Source organism: Mustela erminea, chromosome 8 (genome assembly GCF_009829155.1).
Source record: "Mustela erminea isolate mMusErm1 chromosome 8, mMusErm1.Pri, whole genome shotgun sequence".
NCBI lineage: Eukaryota > Metazoa > Chordata > Mammalia > Carnivora > Mustelidae > Mustela > Mustela erminea.
The window spans coordinates 20,409,155-20,427,553 of NC_045621.1; the positions used below are offsets into that span (position 1 = coordinate 20,409,155).

The 18,399-nt window shown below is 38.5% G+C and overlaps 1 protein-coding gene across 13 annotated transcripts in view; it reads left to right on the plus strand.

Moving 5' to 3' along the window:
* The window catches only part of UNC80 (unc-80 homolog, NALCN channel complex subunit), a 228,312-nt gene that overhangs the window by 46,970 nt on the left and 162,943 nt on the right, over window positions 1–18,399 (plus strand). For 7 of the 13 annotated variants that reach the window (XM_032354642.1, XM_032354650.1, XM_032354649.1 and 4 more), the window contains exons 8-15: window positions 205–466; window positions 1,555–1,689; window positions 3,830–4,046; window positions 4,687–4,863; window positions 5,889–6,157; window positions 7,244–7,612; window positions 12,488–12,634; window positions 16,642–16,789. In XM_032354642.1, the coding sequence (XP_032210533.1) occupies window positions 205–466; window positions 1,555–1,689; window positions 3,830–4,046; window positions 4,687–4,863; window positions 5,889–6,157; window positions 7,244–7,612; window positions 12,488–12,634; window positions 16,642–16,789 (1,724 nt within the window). The remainder of the gene's footprint in view (window positions 1–204; window positions 467–1,554; window positions 1,690–3,829; window positions 4,047–4,686; window positions 4,864–5,888; window positions 6,158–7,243; window positions 7,613–12,487; window positions 12,635–16,641; window positions 16,790–18,399) is intronic. The other 6 variants (XM_032354647.1, XM_032354654.1, XM_032354651.1 and 3 more) reach the window with 3 other exon arrangements.

Here is an 18,399-nt window from a genome sequence, read left to right on the forward strand (position 1 = left end):
AAAACTCTTTCTAACTTTTCTACTTCTGAGAAGTATCTAGCAAAAGTGAAAAGAGTGGGACCCATTGTGGGTATAGTAGAGTAAACTACACAAAAAATAAGTGGATGAATAAGTAAACAAATGAGAAAAGTAAAGCTATAAACCATGTTGTGTCACCCCTTGGGATGTTTGCCAATATAATCATCTTTCTGTCATTGGAAACAGAGCCTCTCTTGTGATACCTCCATGCCAAAGGTCCCGCTATGCCACCTACTTTGATGTTGCTGTTCTTCGCTGCCTACTCCAGCCCCACTGGTCTGAGGAAGGCACTCAGTGGTCTCTGATGTACTATCTACAAAGGCTGCGGCACATGTTGGAAGAGAAGCCTGAAAAGCCTCCAGAGCCAGATATTCCTCTCTTGCCCAGACCCAGGAGCAGCTCGATGGTGGCAGCAGCTCCCTCACTAGTGAACACCCACAAAACCCAAGTAAGAGAAACTCAGTGCATTGTCTTTTGAATCAACAACTTTGGCCATAACAGATTCTCTTTTTCTCCTACTCATCCATCTCTTCATTCCAGTGCTGACAATTATTCGTGGGTTACTCTGCTGTTATTATCCTTTCCCTTTTATCTTTTATTGCTAGATAATTTTGGTTCTTTTTTAGCATTTAATTTACCATTCAAAGAAGGGTATCTAAATACCTCTAACTCACACTAATCTAGAGTTAAGGCCCTGTTGATCCAGAATAATGGAAAATCTCCCAACTGAAGTGCTAATCAATAGAGAGTTCTCTCATACAACTGTTGATTACTGATATCATGAAATGTGTGACACTAGCATTTTACTGAACATGGTTTACCTTCGTTTGCATAGCTCAAAATTTTTAGCACCTCAATATCATAATTAGAAATATTTCCTTGGGACATATAGTCTTCCTATTTATTATAGATGTTTGGAAAAATAAACTGACCATATTCTGATTTGATGACATCCCCCTGAAAATCACTTTTTGATAAATGAATGTGCTAATACCAGCTTGACCACTTTTTCTTTCCCTCTTTCTCATTGATACCATGTCTGTTGGATATGTAGAGAAAAATAGTGATTTGCAGTGTGTCCCAGTTGTTTGGTTTAATTAATTATGAATTGGCTATATCTGAAAATGTCTATATATTTTGAAAGTAAACATGAGCAGTATTAGAGTGAAAAAGAGAGATACTCTGTTTTAGTAGATGATTCTTCCCAAAATAAAAATCTCTTTCGGTGAACCATTAAACAGAAAAATTTTTTTTTAATGGAAAGAGAAAACGAGATACCTTTGTTGGCTTTCCCAAATATGGAGCTTCATGTTCTCACTGTTAAAAACTCCAAACAGGGGTTACAGTTAATATATAACATATCTCCTCCAAAGCAGGATATGGATTCTAAAAGTCTAGAACTACAAGTTAAACAGTTCATAGATATCAAAACATTAGGCACACCCCTGTTAAAAATATGACATCTCAATAAGAAAAGTCTTTGGATATAAAGCCACAAGTCCTTGATTGTGAAGTCTGCCTTTATTGTCTATTAAGGACCTCACCATGAAGTGTAATGAAGAGGAAAAATCTCTTAGCCCTGAGGCCTTTTCTAAGGTTTCGTTGACCAATTTGCGTAGGTCTGCAGTCCCAGATCTTTCTTCAGACCTTGGCATGAACATTTTTAAGAAGGTGAGTAGAACCATTTAAGCTCTCTAATATTTTGGTACTTGGAAAAAAATCAGTAGGACATGAGGTCATGCTACAGAATGGGTTAGGCTGGGAAAGGAACATTGAGGAGAGAGGTCAGCCCCCACTTATAGCACTGGTTTGCAGCATGACTTTGTGTGAGTCCCTCTGTATGCATGAATGTTTCCCTTTCTTAATGTTACCAAGCTCAATCCTGATGATGTGTGTAGGGTGCTTTCAGTGGTAGTGGAGATAGTTATGGTAGCCATGATAGCGACTTATATTTGTATGGTTCCTCTCATTTTATCAAGGATTTTATATAAATGGTTCTCATTTAATCCAATGAGATCCTAAATTTCTACATTTTGCACCCAAGAAAATGAGCCTTACTGAAGTCTTATTCAGAGTGATGGGATCATCATGGAACATTTATTCTTGAGGTCATCTCTAGTTTAAAGACAGCAAAATAAACAAAATTCTGTAAATAAAGTAGTAAATCCTCACAACAAATCACTAAATTTTCTACCCTCGCAACTTTTTATAGGCCATCTCATAGGTTTCCATTCAATAAACATTTACTCTGCATCCACTGACCTCTAAAAATAAAAAATTTAAAGCAAAGTCAAGTGTACGCTTGGGAGTCACCTAACCAGTGTTCAAATTCTTGCTCTGCCACCTTCAACCTCTGTTATCCTGGTCAAACGATACTAAATATCAGTCCCTTCATTTGTAAATTGGATACATAACATACTTACTTCAAAAGGTTATGAGGATTGAGATAATACCTGTAAATTTCTCCCTGGGCCTGGTACTTACTTAGTACTCAATGAATGTTAATTATTCTCAAAAAAAGAAAGGAGCTAAGCCTTGGAAATTTTAGCAGTTTGTGAAAGGTTGAGTCCAAACTCAAAACCAGGTCTTGTTCAAACTAGGTCATGCTTTTATGAATCTACCGTTCCTTCTCTCTTTTTGTAAATATATGGAACCAATCAGCTAGGAAATAATGTGTAGAATAATGTATGTGTAGTAGCTTCATTTTCTATTTTTCAAAATGATTAGTTCAGCTGTGTTCATGGAAGACACAGAACATATTGTTAACTTACATATGAGTTCAGAGTGTTGCTATGCAAGCAGTCATGTCTACCTTCATTGATAATGTAATGATAGGCAATGGCTGTAGTTTTTCTAAAAATGTCAGTAATCCAGGGGAATAAGTTTTCAGGACTGACTACACATGAGAATCTCTGGGAAGACAAAAAAATTGCTGTGCCCAGACCTGCACCCAAACCAATTAGGTCAGAACTGCTGCAGGTTAGACCGACGTTGGTATATTTTAAAAGCATCTCAAGAAATTCTTAACTCTTATTTCTACTGGATTTTGAACTTGTTTGACAGGAGTAATGGGTTTGTACCAATTCATGCTTTGTATCTTCTAACTTTATGGACAGTGGCACACACTTGAAGTTGTCTGGCTGGAAAAATTGATTTCAATCCTGGAAAAATGAAACCAATAATAACTGGCTGGTCCAAGTGGTGACTCTAGAATCCTATACTCTAACCTATGGTTCTCAAATTTTAGCATTTATCAGAATCACCTACAGGGCTTATTAAAACACAACTGCTGATGAGGCACCTGGGTGGCTCAGTCATTAAACATCTGCCTTCTGCTCAGGTCATGATCCCAGGGTCCTGGGTTCGAGCCCCACATCAGGCTCCCTGCTAGGTGGGAAGCCTGCTTCTCCTTCTCCCATTCCCTCTGCTTGTGTTTCCTCTCTGTGTTTCTCTCTGTCAAATAAATAAAAATCTTAAAAAAAAAAAAAACACAACTGCTAGACCTTACCTTCAAGGTTTCTAAATCTAGTTTATTTGGAGTTGAACCTGGCAATTTGTATTTCTAACAGTTTCCCAGTTGATACTGATCCCACTGGTCAAGGGACAACACAAGCTAGCAGAAAGACCCAGGGAATATGTTACATTTTGTTTTGTGTCTTTCACTCTTCTAATGCATTATGGAAATTTCACCCATCTCTATTGGATGATACTCATGGACTTTCTGGTCTCTTCTTCCTGGAACGTTCCTGTATTTTACTGCAGATTATTATTATTTGCCCTGTGCCTAACCCTTTACCTCTCATCCTCATAGTTCAAGAGTCGCAAAGAAGACCGAGAGAGGAAAGGCTCAATCCCATTCCACCACACAGGGAAGAGGAGGCCCCGAAGAATGGGGGTGCCATTCCTGCTTCACGAGGACCATCTGGATGTGTCCCCGACCCGAAGCACATTCTCCTTCGGAAGTTTCTCTGGGCTTGGTGAAGACAGGCGAGGCATTGAAAAAGGAGGCTGGCAAACCACCATTTTAGGTGACCACAAGGAGTTTTCAAAGTAGGGCAGAGCTTGAGTGACCTGTTTAGAAATCTGGATCTAGGGCTCCGGGGCAAATCTGCATCTTTCTTGAACAGTTTAGTCAGGAAATGTGGACCCAGATGCTAGCTTCTAGTACCAAAGGAATGCAGATAATTTAATTAAATATGGGAGAACTGTGTATAATTAGGCAGGTAATGGCCCTATTTCTTAGGGACTTTAGATGTGGAAACATGGCCTTAAAGGGTCTTGTGCATTAGGATTCATCGTGAATCCTAAAACAGACTTTAATTTGGATATTAGAAAAAGAAAATGTAAAGAAAAGAAAAAGAAGTTTCTCCCCCTTTCCTGGATGGCGTATTTAGAAAGCCAGCTTAAATTCAGAAACTGAGAGTTTTCTGGGACTCCATATATGGTTTCTAACATTTGGCTTAGATTGGGGCTGATCTTACGACAGACAGCTTCATCCATCCTCTTGACCCTGACTATTCCCAGAACAAGTCCAATGTCTGCTACTTGGCTGTGCCTCAGGCACTTCCTAATGTCCCTTTATCCTCCCTGCTGTCCTTTGGAAAGACAACATCTCAGCAGAGAATCTTTCATTTTTAAATTCTTTCATGGTACTCTTGTCCATCTCAGGGAAATTTACCCGGCGGGGCAGTTCAGATGCAGCCACGGAGATGGAGAGCCTGAGTGCCAGGCACTCCCACTCCCACCACACCCTGGTGAGTGACCTGCCAGATCACTCCAACAGCCACGGAGAAAACACTGTCAAGGAAGGTGGGTCGGAGGCGGCACCTGCAGGCGGGACTTCAGGTTCCTTTTCCTGTTTCCTGTTTTTACTCCATATTCCATTTTCATTGCAATCTGGCTCCTTCTACTTTTTAAAAACTTGCATTCATGTATTACATTGCTGGGTAATTTACTTGCGAGCCATTCTTGGGATTTCCTTTGTAGCCAAAGCTATTTGATGGCACACTGCAAACACCATACCTCTTAGAGGGGAAAGAAGCCATTCATCTTTGTTTTCAAAAGGTCATAGACCCATGGGGCTAGAAGAGACTTAGAAGACAGTTATATATTCAGTACCATGGTCCCCTGTATGATGTCCCTCGAAAGGTCTTATCTACCTTCAATGAGAGGAAAGTCACTGCCTTCCTGGGCCATGGATTCCTTTTTCAGACAGCTGCTCTTTCAAATAAGTGCCTTAGATGCTTCATGTGGAGAAAACATGTGTGTCTGGGTGGAAGCCAAATTGGTCTCTCATTCTGTACTCTTAACTTACAAGCAAAAATGGAACCCCTCTTTTCCCTGGAGTATGTGTCAAGTATTTGATGATACCAGTTACTTCCACCACAAATTTATGTTCCATTACTCTTGAACAAAGGAGAAAAAAGTCTTGCTTATTTGCTGTTGCTTAAATACGCTAGATAAAACCAAATATTTTACCAGCCACAAACTTGTGGGGAAATACTTCAACTAAACCAGTTGCTAAAAGCATTAGTAAATCCTGAATATGCATAGATACTACTGTATCAGTAGGATCTGCCGTTTAAGAGTAATGGTAACAGGTAAAATCCACCTGTTAAACAAAAGTTAAACTCTAGCCTGGGTCTTAAGGAAGCCAGTTGGAATTCACATTTTCTGTAACTTTCATTTTTGCCAAATGTCACATGGACTTGACCCAAGGCCATTTTGTGGGAATTGAGAATAGCTTTGAGCCTCCAAGTCAAACATCTACAACAGCCTCAGCTCTGATTGTGACCATGAGAGTGTAACTGCCTGACATGATGTCATGAGCTAATATGGGGAAAATTAAGACACTGCTTTCTTTTTATTAGTGCGATCCCAGATCTCCACAATCACAGTTGCAACCTTCAACACCACCTTGGCATCGTTCAACGTAGGCTACGCAGACTTTTTCAGTGAGCATATGAGGAAGCTTTGCAACCAGGTGCCTATCCCGGAGATGCCACATGAACCCTTGGCATGTGCAAATCTGCCCCGAAGCCTCACAGACTCCTGCATAAACTACAGCTACTTAGAGGACACGGAGCATATCGATGGGACTAATAACTTTGTCCACAAGAATGGCATGCTTGATCTTTCAGTAAGAAGCTAGAATTTCTCTTACCAAAGCTTGAAAGATAATGACTCTTTGATCCAGTTTTTATAATGCTATAAAATAGATTCTTAGCAATGTTGAACCTTAAAATGAAAAGGCTACCCATATAAAAAATTTCACAAATGTGTCAACCATCACCAAGGCAACTTTCCCTTTTTATTTTTTTTCAAGCATTACATTCGATGTGATCTGACCTCAGAATATTTTTATAATCCAAAAACATTAACAAATCTTGAATATGCTTATGTAAAATACACATAAACGAGTATGGGCTAAGTCTCGTTTCTCTAGAATTAAGAGTAAAAAGTTCTCAGTTTATTTTCTTTTATTATACAAGCAACATGACTACAAACCTCCTGGGTAGCAAGGGAAAATGAATAGAACCCCATTAAAAGATTTAAACTTGCATTCTCAAGAACGCCTGTCTTGATTATAGTTATTAGCAAATGAAAGGGTTGTTATAGTTTACGATTATATTTCACAACATTTTTTATTTCATATAAGAAAACGGGCTCAGAAAATAATTTAATATATTAAAATCAATGAAAAGACATAATTTAAACATGCAAATATTTTGCATTTAAAATTGAGGTGTCAATAATGATACAATTGTGAATGCCTAAATGTTTCTCGTTTATGTGGATGAGGGAATCATTGTTTTTTTATCTATTATGACAGAAAGTGAAAGGCAGAGGATTAAAACCCTTTGATTTAAAAAATCAGTTGAACCAGTTTCCATTTAGGTGAAAAATTATGGTCCCATTAATTCACTGTTCTTCAGTATCCCTATTAACAGTATTATGATAAGTTTTGGAATACTTCAGTGAGATAATATACAATATTTTCTTTTCATACATACATTTTATGTCTTTGGGTGACTTATACTTAAGCACATACACAAGGTCCCAGTGCTATTTAAATAGGCACATTTGAAAATTACCTCAATTATTTATGCTTAAGTACATAGAAAAGCCTAAAAGAAATGTATTAAACAAAATAACAAAATCTATGTAGGAAGAGATAGTTCAGGCAAACTAATCACCTTCTGTTCATCTTTTTCTCTCCCTCCAGGTGGTTCTGAAGGCTGTTTATCTTGTCCTGAATCATGACATCAGTTCTCGCATCTGTGATGTAGCACTAAACATTGTGGAATGCTTGCTTCAACTTGGTGTGGTGCCTTGTGTAGAAAAGAACAGAAAAAAGAGTGAAAACAAGGAACATGAAACTACAGAAAAAAGAGCCAGTGAGGGAACCTTCCAGTTCAAAGGTGTATCTGGAAGTTCACCCTGTGGATTCGGGGGCCCTTCCGTTAGTGGAGCTGGAGATGGTGGAGGAGAAGAAGGAGGTGGAGATGGAGGTGGTGGAGGAGGTGACGGAGGAGGAGGAGGAGGCGGAGGCGGAGGTGGACCTTATGAGAAGAATGATAAGAACCAAGAGAAGGTATGAGTGAACCACCTTCTGTGTTCTCGAGAAATGTTGCCCCTAATTTCTTTCCAGTGCTTGCTTGCCAAGAATTTGATCACAACTAGTCCCTAAAGAAAGTCGTGAGCCTAGAAATCTCTTCAGTGGGTTCTCACCAGGCATTAGTAGAAATGGTTAGATGAAATGGTATTCTCAATTCAAAAACCACTGACACTCAAGCAGTGTTAGAGCTAATTTCCTGGTCATGTTATTTCTTTAGGGTAGTATCTCAGTTATACTATATGACCATCACTCACAGTCTGTCAAGAATAGCCTCTTTCTCAAATTTTTCAGGGTCTGACCAAATCAAGAACTCTTTTCTTCTCAGAATGCCATAACAAAATACCATAGTTTGGGTGGATTAAACAGCAGAAATTCTCTTCTCACATTTCTGGAGTCTGGGAAGATCAATATGAAGGTGTCAGCGAGGCTTCTGAAGCTTCTTCTCTTGGGTTATAGGTAGCTGCCATCTTGCTGTATACTCACATGGCCTCTTTTTTCTGTACACACACACACACACACAGAGAGAGAGAGAGAGAGAGAGAGAGAGAGAGGAGAGAGAGAGAGAGAGAGAGAGAGTCCTCTGGTGTCCATTCTTATAAGGATACTGATCTCATCAAACTAGAGCCCCACTCTCATGAAATCATCTAATCCTAATTACCTCCCAAAAGCCACATCTTCAAACACCATCACATTGCAGGTTAATGCTTCAACATGTGAATTTGGGGAAAATATATTCAGTCCATAACGAGCTGTATAATTTTTCCACAAGATGATGTTTTTTTCTCTTGATCTAAGGAGCACGTTTTTTTGGCAGCCGATCTCAATCACTGTTGAAGAAAGAGAAGAATTTTGTTCAGCTAATTGGTTGCTTTCAAAGACTAGTCTCGGTGCTCTCATATCTCAGTGTTTCACAACTTATGTTTTTAGTTTTCTTATTATTGATTATTCCTGAATTTAATTCCCTTTGCCTTGGCAACACCTCACTTATGATCTCTGCACTTAATGCCAAAAATTAGTTTTTTTCTTTACTTTGAGTTCTAAATAAATACCATAGCTTGGGGCTCTCAGGAGGCTCAGTCAGCTGAGTGTCCTATTCTTGATTTCATCAGGTCTTGATCTCAGGGTTGTGAATTCAAGCCCCACATTGGGCTCCTCAGTGCCATGGTGGGCATGGAGCCTACTTTAAAAAAAAGAGAGAGAGAGAGAGAGAGAAAGAAAAAAGAATTACCATAGTTTGAATTCACATAACTTACACTGATTTCAGTTCAGGGTTTTTGTTGGAAAATACTGTTAACAAATGGAAATCAACAGAAGATTTGAATATCTAATGTCAGGATGTACACATCAAGGTCAAGTGTTTACAGGTGTAAGATGACGTGTGCAGAGTTCTACCATCTACATAATTATCCAAACTATGAATAAGTGTTGTGGTGCTCCTTCCTCTTTTAATTTCTTCTCTATCTCTTTCTAATCCTACTTGATCCATTTTTAATGTGCATCGATCATCTGTGTTTCTTCATCTCATTGTCTACTATCTTCCTAATATTTTAAGTCTCTCATCCAAATATTCTTTCCCAATATTCTTGGGTTCCTGAATCCTTTCTTTAGGATTTTCTTCCTCTGACTTAATCATAAATGTGTATTTTCCAATTCTTTTTTTTAAGATTTTATTTATTTATTTGTCAGAGAGAGAGCACAAGCAGGGGGAACAGTGGGCAAAGGGAAAAGCAGGCTCTTCACTGGTCAGATCCTGAAAATCTTGAGAAAAGGTATTCTTGACAGACTGTGAGTGATGGTCATATAGTATAACAGAGATACTACCCTAAAGAAATAACATGACCAGGAAATTAGCTCTACCACTGCTTGAATGTCAAGCAGGAGCCTGATGGGAACTTGATCCCAGGACTCTGGGATCATGATCTGAGCCAAATGAAGACGCTTAACTGACTGAGCTACCCAAGAATCCCAAGTGTATTTTCCAATTTTGACAGTATCTTCCAGTGCTTAAGGTTGCCAGCTTCTTACCTCTTCATACATTGCTGAGGATAATCCAAAAATCCTCAGATCTCACTCTTACTAAATGTCCATGTTTTATCTTTCAATATAAGTTGGCTACTCAAAGAGATAATCGATGGTATTTTATCCAATATAATATTCAAGGGAAAATAGAAAGAAAAAAAATAAAGAGTTGTGAAATTTTGATAAGGTTTTATTATTAACGCTTAGACAGTTGGAACTAAATTAAAGGGGGCTTTGTTATGTATCCTAAGAATTTCTGAAGTTGTTATTAGTATTACATTTTTACTTTTAGTTCTAAAATTTTACCCAACTGGTATCTGCATATGATTTCTTTTTGTAGACTTGCAAGTCTCTTGCCAATTTAAAATCCAGTTAGTATCCTAGATACTTGATAATGTAAACAGTATTTGAACAGAAGTTATCACTCTTGGTTAGATGGAATTTTTTTGAAGTCAGATATGTAGTCTTCAAAACAACCATCAAGTAATCAATATTTCATAGTTCTGGAAAAAAGTACTCTTTGTAGAACAAATAATTTATAAAATAAAACCTAACCATAGGTTAAGTACATGTATTTCTGATTCACACAGGTCTCTTCTGCCCTAAATCTCTGTTATTTTCAGTGGAATCTGAGAGTTTATCTAATTTTACAGTGTAGTAATACCAGAAGCATGGGGAATTTATTAATTCAGAAAGGAAGATCTAATTCTATTTCTATATATGTCACTAACTAATACTGAGAGCTTGAAATGTTATTTAATATCTGTCCTGATTTCTGTCTGTAGCTTGGTACATTTTTCTGATGTCTCCTGTAAGAGGAACCTAAATCCTAAGGACATCTGAAGGTGTAAAGAAAGCCAAACCTGAATAGATATTTACTAAGAGCTTTTGGAGCTAGGAATTTTTTTTTTTAAAGGAACATACAGTAATCTAAAAATGGGTATAAACCTATCTTCCAAATCAGGCACTACCCAGGGTGAACTTATCTAAGGCACTACTTACTGCCTTTAACTGTACAGTCAGTGCACCACACAAGGGCTCGTGGCTAAGGCTGAGTCAAGAAGGACTGAGATCCAACCTATACTCTGCTCACTGAACTGTTCAACCAAGAGATGCATCTACTGAAAGGGCTCATCTTTTTCTAACTCATCTACCCACAGGAATGCCTTTTCTAATTTGCACAAAGTAGTCTCAAAAGAGAGCAGTATCCCACACCTAGAAATAAATAAATAAATAAATAAATAAATAAATAAATATGTATATAATACATATAAATACATATAAAATAAATATAAAATATGTATATATTATTATGATTCTCATTTTGTAGGGCACACAGTGGTTAAGTGGCCAGCCCAGGGTTATGGAGTTAAGATGTGAATCCAAACATTTCTGAATTGCTGTATATATAGTAAATAAGTTAGTAAGTTTCTATTGATAATTTCTGAGTCTTCCATTTGCAACCGTCGGGTATACAGAGTGCCCAGGAAATGGACTGAGATGTGGAGATGTGTGTGCAGGAAGTTTCCTGAGGCGGCCTCTCAGAATCAACAATTGTGAGGTTGTAAAAGAAGCAGGATGAGGTAGAGAGAGAAGTTGAACTACAATGTAGTTGTAACAGACCAGCTCATCACACGGAGAGCTCTAAAGCAAGGATGACTCCTTAAAAGTAATCTCCAGGTGGAGAAAAGGAGCCCACACTTATACCCCTAAACCCGAATCATGCCTTTGACCAGCCATTGGAAGCATACTGCTACCAGGAAGAGCATTAACCTTAGGTGAGGCAACTCTCCTTTAGCTAAGAGCAATGGCTAGTTAGGATCTCAGTAGAGAGCTGTCAGCCAGCAACACTTCCGGGCTCAGAGAATGCTCAGTTTTGCAGAGGGCATCTCAGCACTGCATCCACTACATGAGGCTGTAGATTAGAAAAGGAGGAGCAACTGCGTAACTTTAGGGGAGGGGAGTCTACCTTTCCATATCATGGATGTCGTCTTGGTAACACCATCTCTTTCACTCCCTGCCCACACTGGAGTACTTTCAGTGTATGATATCATTTGCTTAGCCACCTGTTCCACATGACAATGAAAGTGCTTATCCATTATTTCCTTTGTTCTGCACATTAAACTGATACAGAAAGGGAAATTATTAGGATCCTTCTGCCTCTTTGGAGATAATTCACAGAAGTTCATTTTTCTGGAAGCTGTGTCCTTCAGTAACAGCAAGGATTAAATGGGGCAAAAGAGAGGATGATAACCATTCTGATTATTCATCTCAGGAACGCTTCCTATTTACCCGCAAAGGAAGAAACAAGCTGAGTGTTGACAAATTTCTTTATATTCTCACTTTGCTGGTACGTGAGTATTACAATACTGTGAAAATATAAAATTAGAAAGTCCCTTAAAAATGTCAGAAGTTGCCATGTGATTTCAAAGTTCCAGACTTTTATCAGTTCCAGGAATTTAGCAATAATCCTTTCCTGGTGGTACTATCAGAAACCTGATGATGGGGGTAGCTTCTGGGAAAATCTATTTGTCTTCATCACTGATAGTCCCCATTGTCTGTCTAGGTGGTTCTAATAGTCTGCAAAGGATACAGTAAGCATGTTTTCTAATCAAGAGGTCTACATTTATATCCTTTAGCCCTAGAGGATGATCAAAATGCACATTTTTCTTTCTTTTAAAAGGCAATCTGGATTTTAGAAAGGTTAACGTGCTTGTCGAGCCCTTGACAATTCTGTTTTTCAAGTTGTACGTGCTCACCATAAAACATATAAAACTCAGTTTAATCACAAAATAGAATGGCAGTACCAAAAGGGCTTTGTGACTTTTCTAGGATGAAAGTACACCTGTAAGCAACCATAGGCTTGCTCTGACCATGCTCATTAAAATAGTGAAGTCTTTGGGATGTGCCTATGGTTGCGGAGAAGGACACCGAGGGCTCTCTGGAGATCGTCTGAGACACCAGGTATTCCGAGAGAATGTAAGAGAATTACAGTAGATTCCATTTCCTCTCCTTCCCTGCCTCCAATTTAAAAATGAGTCCTTTGACAATGAGGGTCAGTGTTCCCTGAAAAATATTGCATTGCATAGGCATGATTAATGATGATTCAGAGTGGGAAGATTCCCACAACCTATCTCAAGACCTCAAAAACCCAGGCCTAGGAAAGCTTAATTGGGAAAACACGTCTGCCTTCTGCCTAAGCAGGCCAACTCCCAGTTGGTGAAAGGGTGTATAATTGGAATGTGTGAATTAAAGTTTGCAAGACATTGGCAAAGATTAATGTATTTAAGGAGCCTCTGAGGGGCTGTGACGAATGACTTTTTGATCATTTGCCTGGGTACAATAGAAACATATTTTATGTTAAAGAATGGGGTCAAAGTTTAGAACTCAGTTTGTCATTCTTACATAGGTATGGAAAATGGCCCTTATTGGGACAAAACAGGACTATAAAAGTAGCCCGTCATGTTCTGGCTGCTTTGTTTGAGAATGAACCTTGACTCCTTCGTATTTGAGATCATGTCCCTTTGAACTGTGTGAAACTTGAAACTCTGCGCTTGGGCTTGCAAAGCACAATTCTGTCATGGAATATGATCTTACTCCTGCTCATTTTCGCTTGCCTCAGCTGATTGCTACTTTTCCCTTCACTCTTGAGCAATAACCCACCTCCATAGCAAGTCCACGCTGGGACAGTTGCCTCATACATACATTTGAATTGAAACTGTAAGAAAATATCCTCCTGAAAATAAGGGTTTTATGCAAATTTGAGTCCAGGAAACCCTTTGGCATATGACGGCAGAGTTTTAGGATCATGTCAACATCTAATGCCAATCCATTTTTTCTTGGTATTAGTTTTTGTCATGAAATGTTCACACAGTACTAGCATGCTGGGTTTCTTTCTCACTCTGTCATCTACCCATCATCTACCCATCTATCCATTCTTGTCTCTGTCCTTTATATGCTTTATGTTGTATTATATTCATTGATTGTATATGGGGGGTTATAGTCACAGTAATTAACTTCTAAATTCTGAACCATGACAACTTTGACCAAGATCTAGATTTTGAGGCCCAAAATGTAAAAATCAAAATAACAATAATAATAAGGCAATAGAAAGCTGAAATCAGCCCCATCTTTGAGCATGTGTATGTGATTTTTATTGTTTGATTTTTAATTCTATCACAGTATGAATAAATGCCTTCATGGTTATTATCACTCCTCATACAGAAGACCAATTCCATGAAATGGCACATTAAATATAATAAGTGTCATGCTTTGCTTGGAGGTCTACACTGGCTCTGACACCAGAACCTGTCTTTCTAGACTTGGAGAAAATAGGACAGGTGATCAGAAGCCACTTGAGAGATCACTTGCTGCTTAGTCGTCCACTATGCTTTCCTCATGAGTCTACTGGACATTTCCCATCAGGCTGTCCAGACAATTTTTCACCTGCCTTCTCAGCTTTCCTGACTTAGAGGGCAACTCTACCATTCTCTTGTAGTCCAGCTTCATATTCATTATAGAGACTATATTTGCCTCTCCTTGCTCAGCAAACACATTGTCCAAGAGATACAAACTTGAGACATGATCCCTGGAAAAGTCTATTTCAAGAAGCTGGTTCTTTACAAATCTCTAAAACATTGCATTTTCAGAAGTTATTTAACTTTTAAGATGTTAGGAGTATTTCTTCTACCAGATCAGGGTCTCTATATTTCTTTAAGGAAGAGAGAAAGAGAGAAAAAAAACACGGAGGGAGGGAGGGAGAAAGGAAGGAAGGAAGAGAGGAAGAGATAGAAGATTAATGATATATGTCAAACTGCTTAATAATTCCAGCATGTGTTTTTTTTAGCTTAATCATTTGCAGGTAGTCCCATACTATTGAAAGGAAATTCACTCTGACAGCTTTATATCTCTTGGAGAAATTTAGAATATTCATTGAGAATCAAAATGCTTAAGGTTTGATAGTCTGATTTGATTCTTGCTTAAACTTCCCATGGAACTCATTCTGACATTCTAATAGCCTCTAACGAATGGATTTGAAATTATGGTGCCTTTGGTATATTTTGTAGAGATCAGATAATTTGTGCTTCAATACTTTCCAACTCAGAAGTTTAAATTGTTTTGTAAGTGTAACAATGAAGATCTTTGCTAATTCTTTATAGGATAATAATTAAATACTACTTCATGCAGGAAATATTTTAAGTAAATACTTTGAAAACATAATTTTATAACAAGCAACATTTATTTTGTAAGGGAAAAAAAGGAGCTTGACTAAGATCTAGCAACCAATAACCTCTCTGGAATAAAAACACTTATTTTCTCATTATTCTAGGACCTAGTAAAGGGAGAATGAAAACAATTATCAATTCACCTGACTTTGGGATACAGATGGGGGGATTACAGCAAGGTCATAACAAGAAAGTTATTGCGAATTCCAAGTTTTGGCCTTTGAAAATCTTTCTATTTCTCTTCAGATTTTTCCAGAATCTTTCTCTGATCCTTGATTTGTTAAAGTAATGATATAACTTAACTTTTCTTCTGGGAAACCATTAAGGGCCTACCTTGTATGTTTGAATTCTTACGGATTGCTTTCTCCAATCTGACTTTCAAGATTGTGCCTGGTTGTCCAAAGTTTTCCATCCTCAGTTAAGGTGGTCCTCACCCAATCACCTCCCTTTCCTTAGCCTGTTCCTTCAACCTATAGTCTTCTGTTACTTCCCCATTTCATTCCTTTGTCATGGACTTCCTTATATCTCTTACACAGAATGTTTCTTCAGGAGAGCAACCAATCTCTATTCATTCATCCACCATCATAAGTTCTTTTGGAAAGTGGGTGGTACCTAAATAATGTTTGCCCCAATCATTATCTGGATTCTTCATAGGACTACTGTATCATAAGAGAAATAACCTCAGTAAAGGGCAAGACTCTGAGTCCAAATTTTGATTCTGCTGTGAACTGTGTCAACGTGGACAAAATCCTTGCCTTCTGTGAGCCCCAGCTTCCTCCGCTATAGTACTGGATGCTCATCAAATCACGAGGTGTGAAAGTCAAAGGTTATGTACTTACAAGCAAGAAACAGGTTTTAACAGCAAAGCACTGAACACATGTGATTTTTCTCTTCATAGTAGGAGAAGGCTGGGAGGCTTTGGCTGACACCAGAGAGTATCCGCATATTCTGTCTGCGGCCTTCTGCAGCCAATGACCGTGCCTTCATTTGTTCTGATTATTATGGGATTGTTGTGGAATTATTCTCTTTCCCTTTGCCAGATGGCAGAATTATTTGCTGGATCATATGCAATATAATTGTGAGTATTAGGGTCTAGCCAATGGTTGCTTGGTTTTCACATCTATAAGGCTAATTTCTATTTAAATATCAAACTCTCACATTCAAATACAGACACATAAAGAAATAAATGAGACCTGCCTGTATTTTATGCCTCCCCCCTGCTTCAAGGATCTTCCCCTCCTAGCCAGATAAGAGGACACTGGATACCTACTTCCTACATCCCTCTCACTGCCCCCTCAATTAAATCTACTTAAGTTCGAAGTAGCTGAACATAGGAGTGGCACACTTCTTCCCATTACACAAAGCCTTTGAGGTTTTTCAAACCTGAATGACCAATTCTGTAACCTGCCTAATTTTTGACACATTGAGCTTTTCTTCATTGAGATCTTAAAATCTTGATCTTGGTGAAAAGACTAAGGGGTTTTGTTTTTTGGTTTTTGGTTTTTGGTTTTGGCACCAGCATTAGACATTAGCCTTGGGTTTTACTTGGGGCAGCCCTTCTCAGAGTAAAGTCCTTCGTACTGCTCAGCTTATCTCTGCCCCTCTCTTGCTCAGACAAGAGGGACTAGCAGGGTTGGCCTGCAGCAGCCAGCAGGGATGGATGGAAGCCTTTGCCTTCTGCAGGCTTCTGTCTCAGACTAATGGTATCCCTAGCTTAAGCTGGTACCTGTGACTTTTTCCACTTTTCTTCCTTCATTGCAGGCCCAGAACTGCCTCACTAAGCTATACAAGCTCGATAAGATGCAATTCCGACAAACCATGAGGGACTATGTGAACAAGGACTCTCTCAATAATGTAGTGGACTTCTTGCATGCTTTGCTAGGATTCTGTATGGAGCCTGTCACTGACAGTAAGTAAAGCTGTGCCATGTTCCAGGAGAGATCGCTATGAGGTGACGCAGGTAGAGTTTCAGAAGTACCCTGAATATGTGGGGATAGAATTTAGAGGGAAAGAGTGTGTGTGTGTGTGTGTGTGTGTGTGTGTGTGTGTGTGTGTGTGTATAATAAAGTATCAATAAGAAAAGCTCGCACATTGTCTTTGATGACACATTTTTGGAAGCTTTGTGATGACAACTATCCTCAGCAAAAGGGATTTGGTAAAGTTGTGGCATCCTCACAGCTGGCCCTTCAAGCCATCACTCATGGCACTCTTCTCTCTTTCACATGACTTTCTGTTATATGACAATTGAGGCAGAAATCACGGAACAAGGGAGTATATTCATTAGTTCAACAAATATGAGTACTTACTATATGCCAGGCACAGTCCTTGGAGATTTTTTTCACAAAATAAAATAGGAAAGAAAAGATATATATAAACGTAATAGTAGTATAATTTTGATATGCTCATCTATACCTACATATATACTGAATTTTTTAAAAAACAGGCAAATGGATATATAGATAGCCCCATACACCATTTTATACTTCATGGCTTTAAGAAAACCCCACCAAAGAGACCTGTGGTGTAAGGGGCCAGTGAACACCAACTGCATTCATAATAAACCAAACACCTTCAATACCACTCAAATGCAAATAGAGGAATGAAATGAAATGCTGTATGAAGCCTGAATTGAGTAACATATACATTTTGATTAGAGCCTGGAAGAAATAATGTCTTACTATAGCCTTTTGTGGTTTATATGATACATGTATGAGAGTTGATTAATCTATAATGAAGATCTATTTGATGAATTTGGACCAATTTCCCTATTTGTATCCCAGGCTTTATTGTTTGGTGACCTCATTAAAAAAATATTGTTCCTTTATAGAGCCCCTAAAATAATGTATATCCTCAAAGAAGTTTTAAGCTGAGCACATTATAAATTTTTAAAAATCATAAAGTGGGAATTAGAGTTGAGATACTGTAAGAGAAATTCCTATTTTCTCTTTTTTAAGCTAGCTGAGATAGAAACTGCAAGCATAGACCAAAAGATTTCTTTCTATGATGTAAAATCTAGGGATAATCCCCTGCCAACTGACACAGACAGTGAAAGGTTGGTGATAAAGTGTATTACTTCAAGGTGACAAATCCCCCCTGGGACTCTTGAGAAGAGGCTCATGGTGAATCAGCCAACCAAACACACAGGTCCTTATCTGATTTATTCTGGAGATGCATACACCCGGACCCTACAGTCCATTGGTGGCTCACAGTCATTAGAAATCTTCTGGCAAGGCTCCGGAATATCTCATGTGTCCCCTACAAAATGTCTGTGGATATGTGAAAAACTGACCAAAAAAAAAAAAAAAAAATGCTACCAGAGAGTGATGGCCTCATTTCATTGGCATTTCACATTTCAATGAGTCATAAGGAAGTGGCTCTAAGAGAGGTTGAAGGTTTTCATTCTCCATATACCTACAGAGTCTGGGAGCAAGAAGCTGATGGAAGTTCTATGCAGCTCTTGGCAGGACTTAGTCTCCTTTTTATTGCCAGTGCCCATGTGAATACCCCCCCACCAGGCAC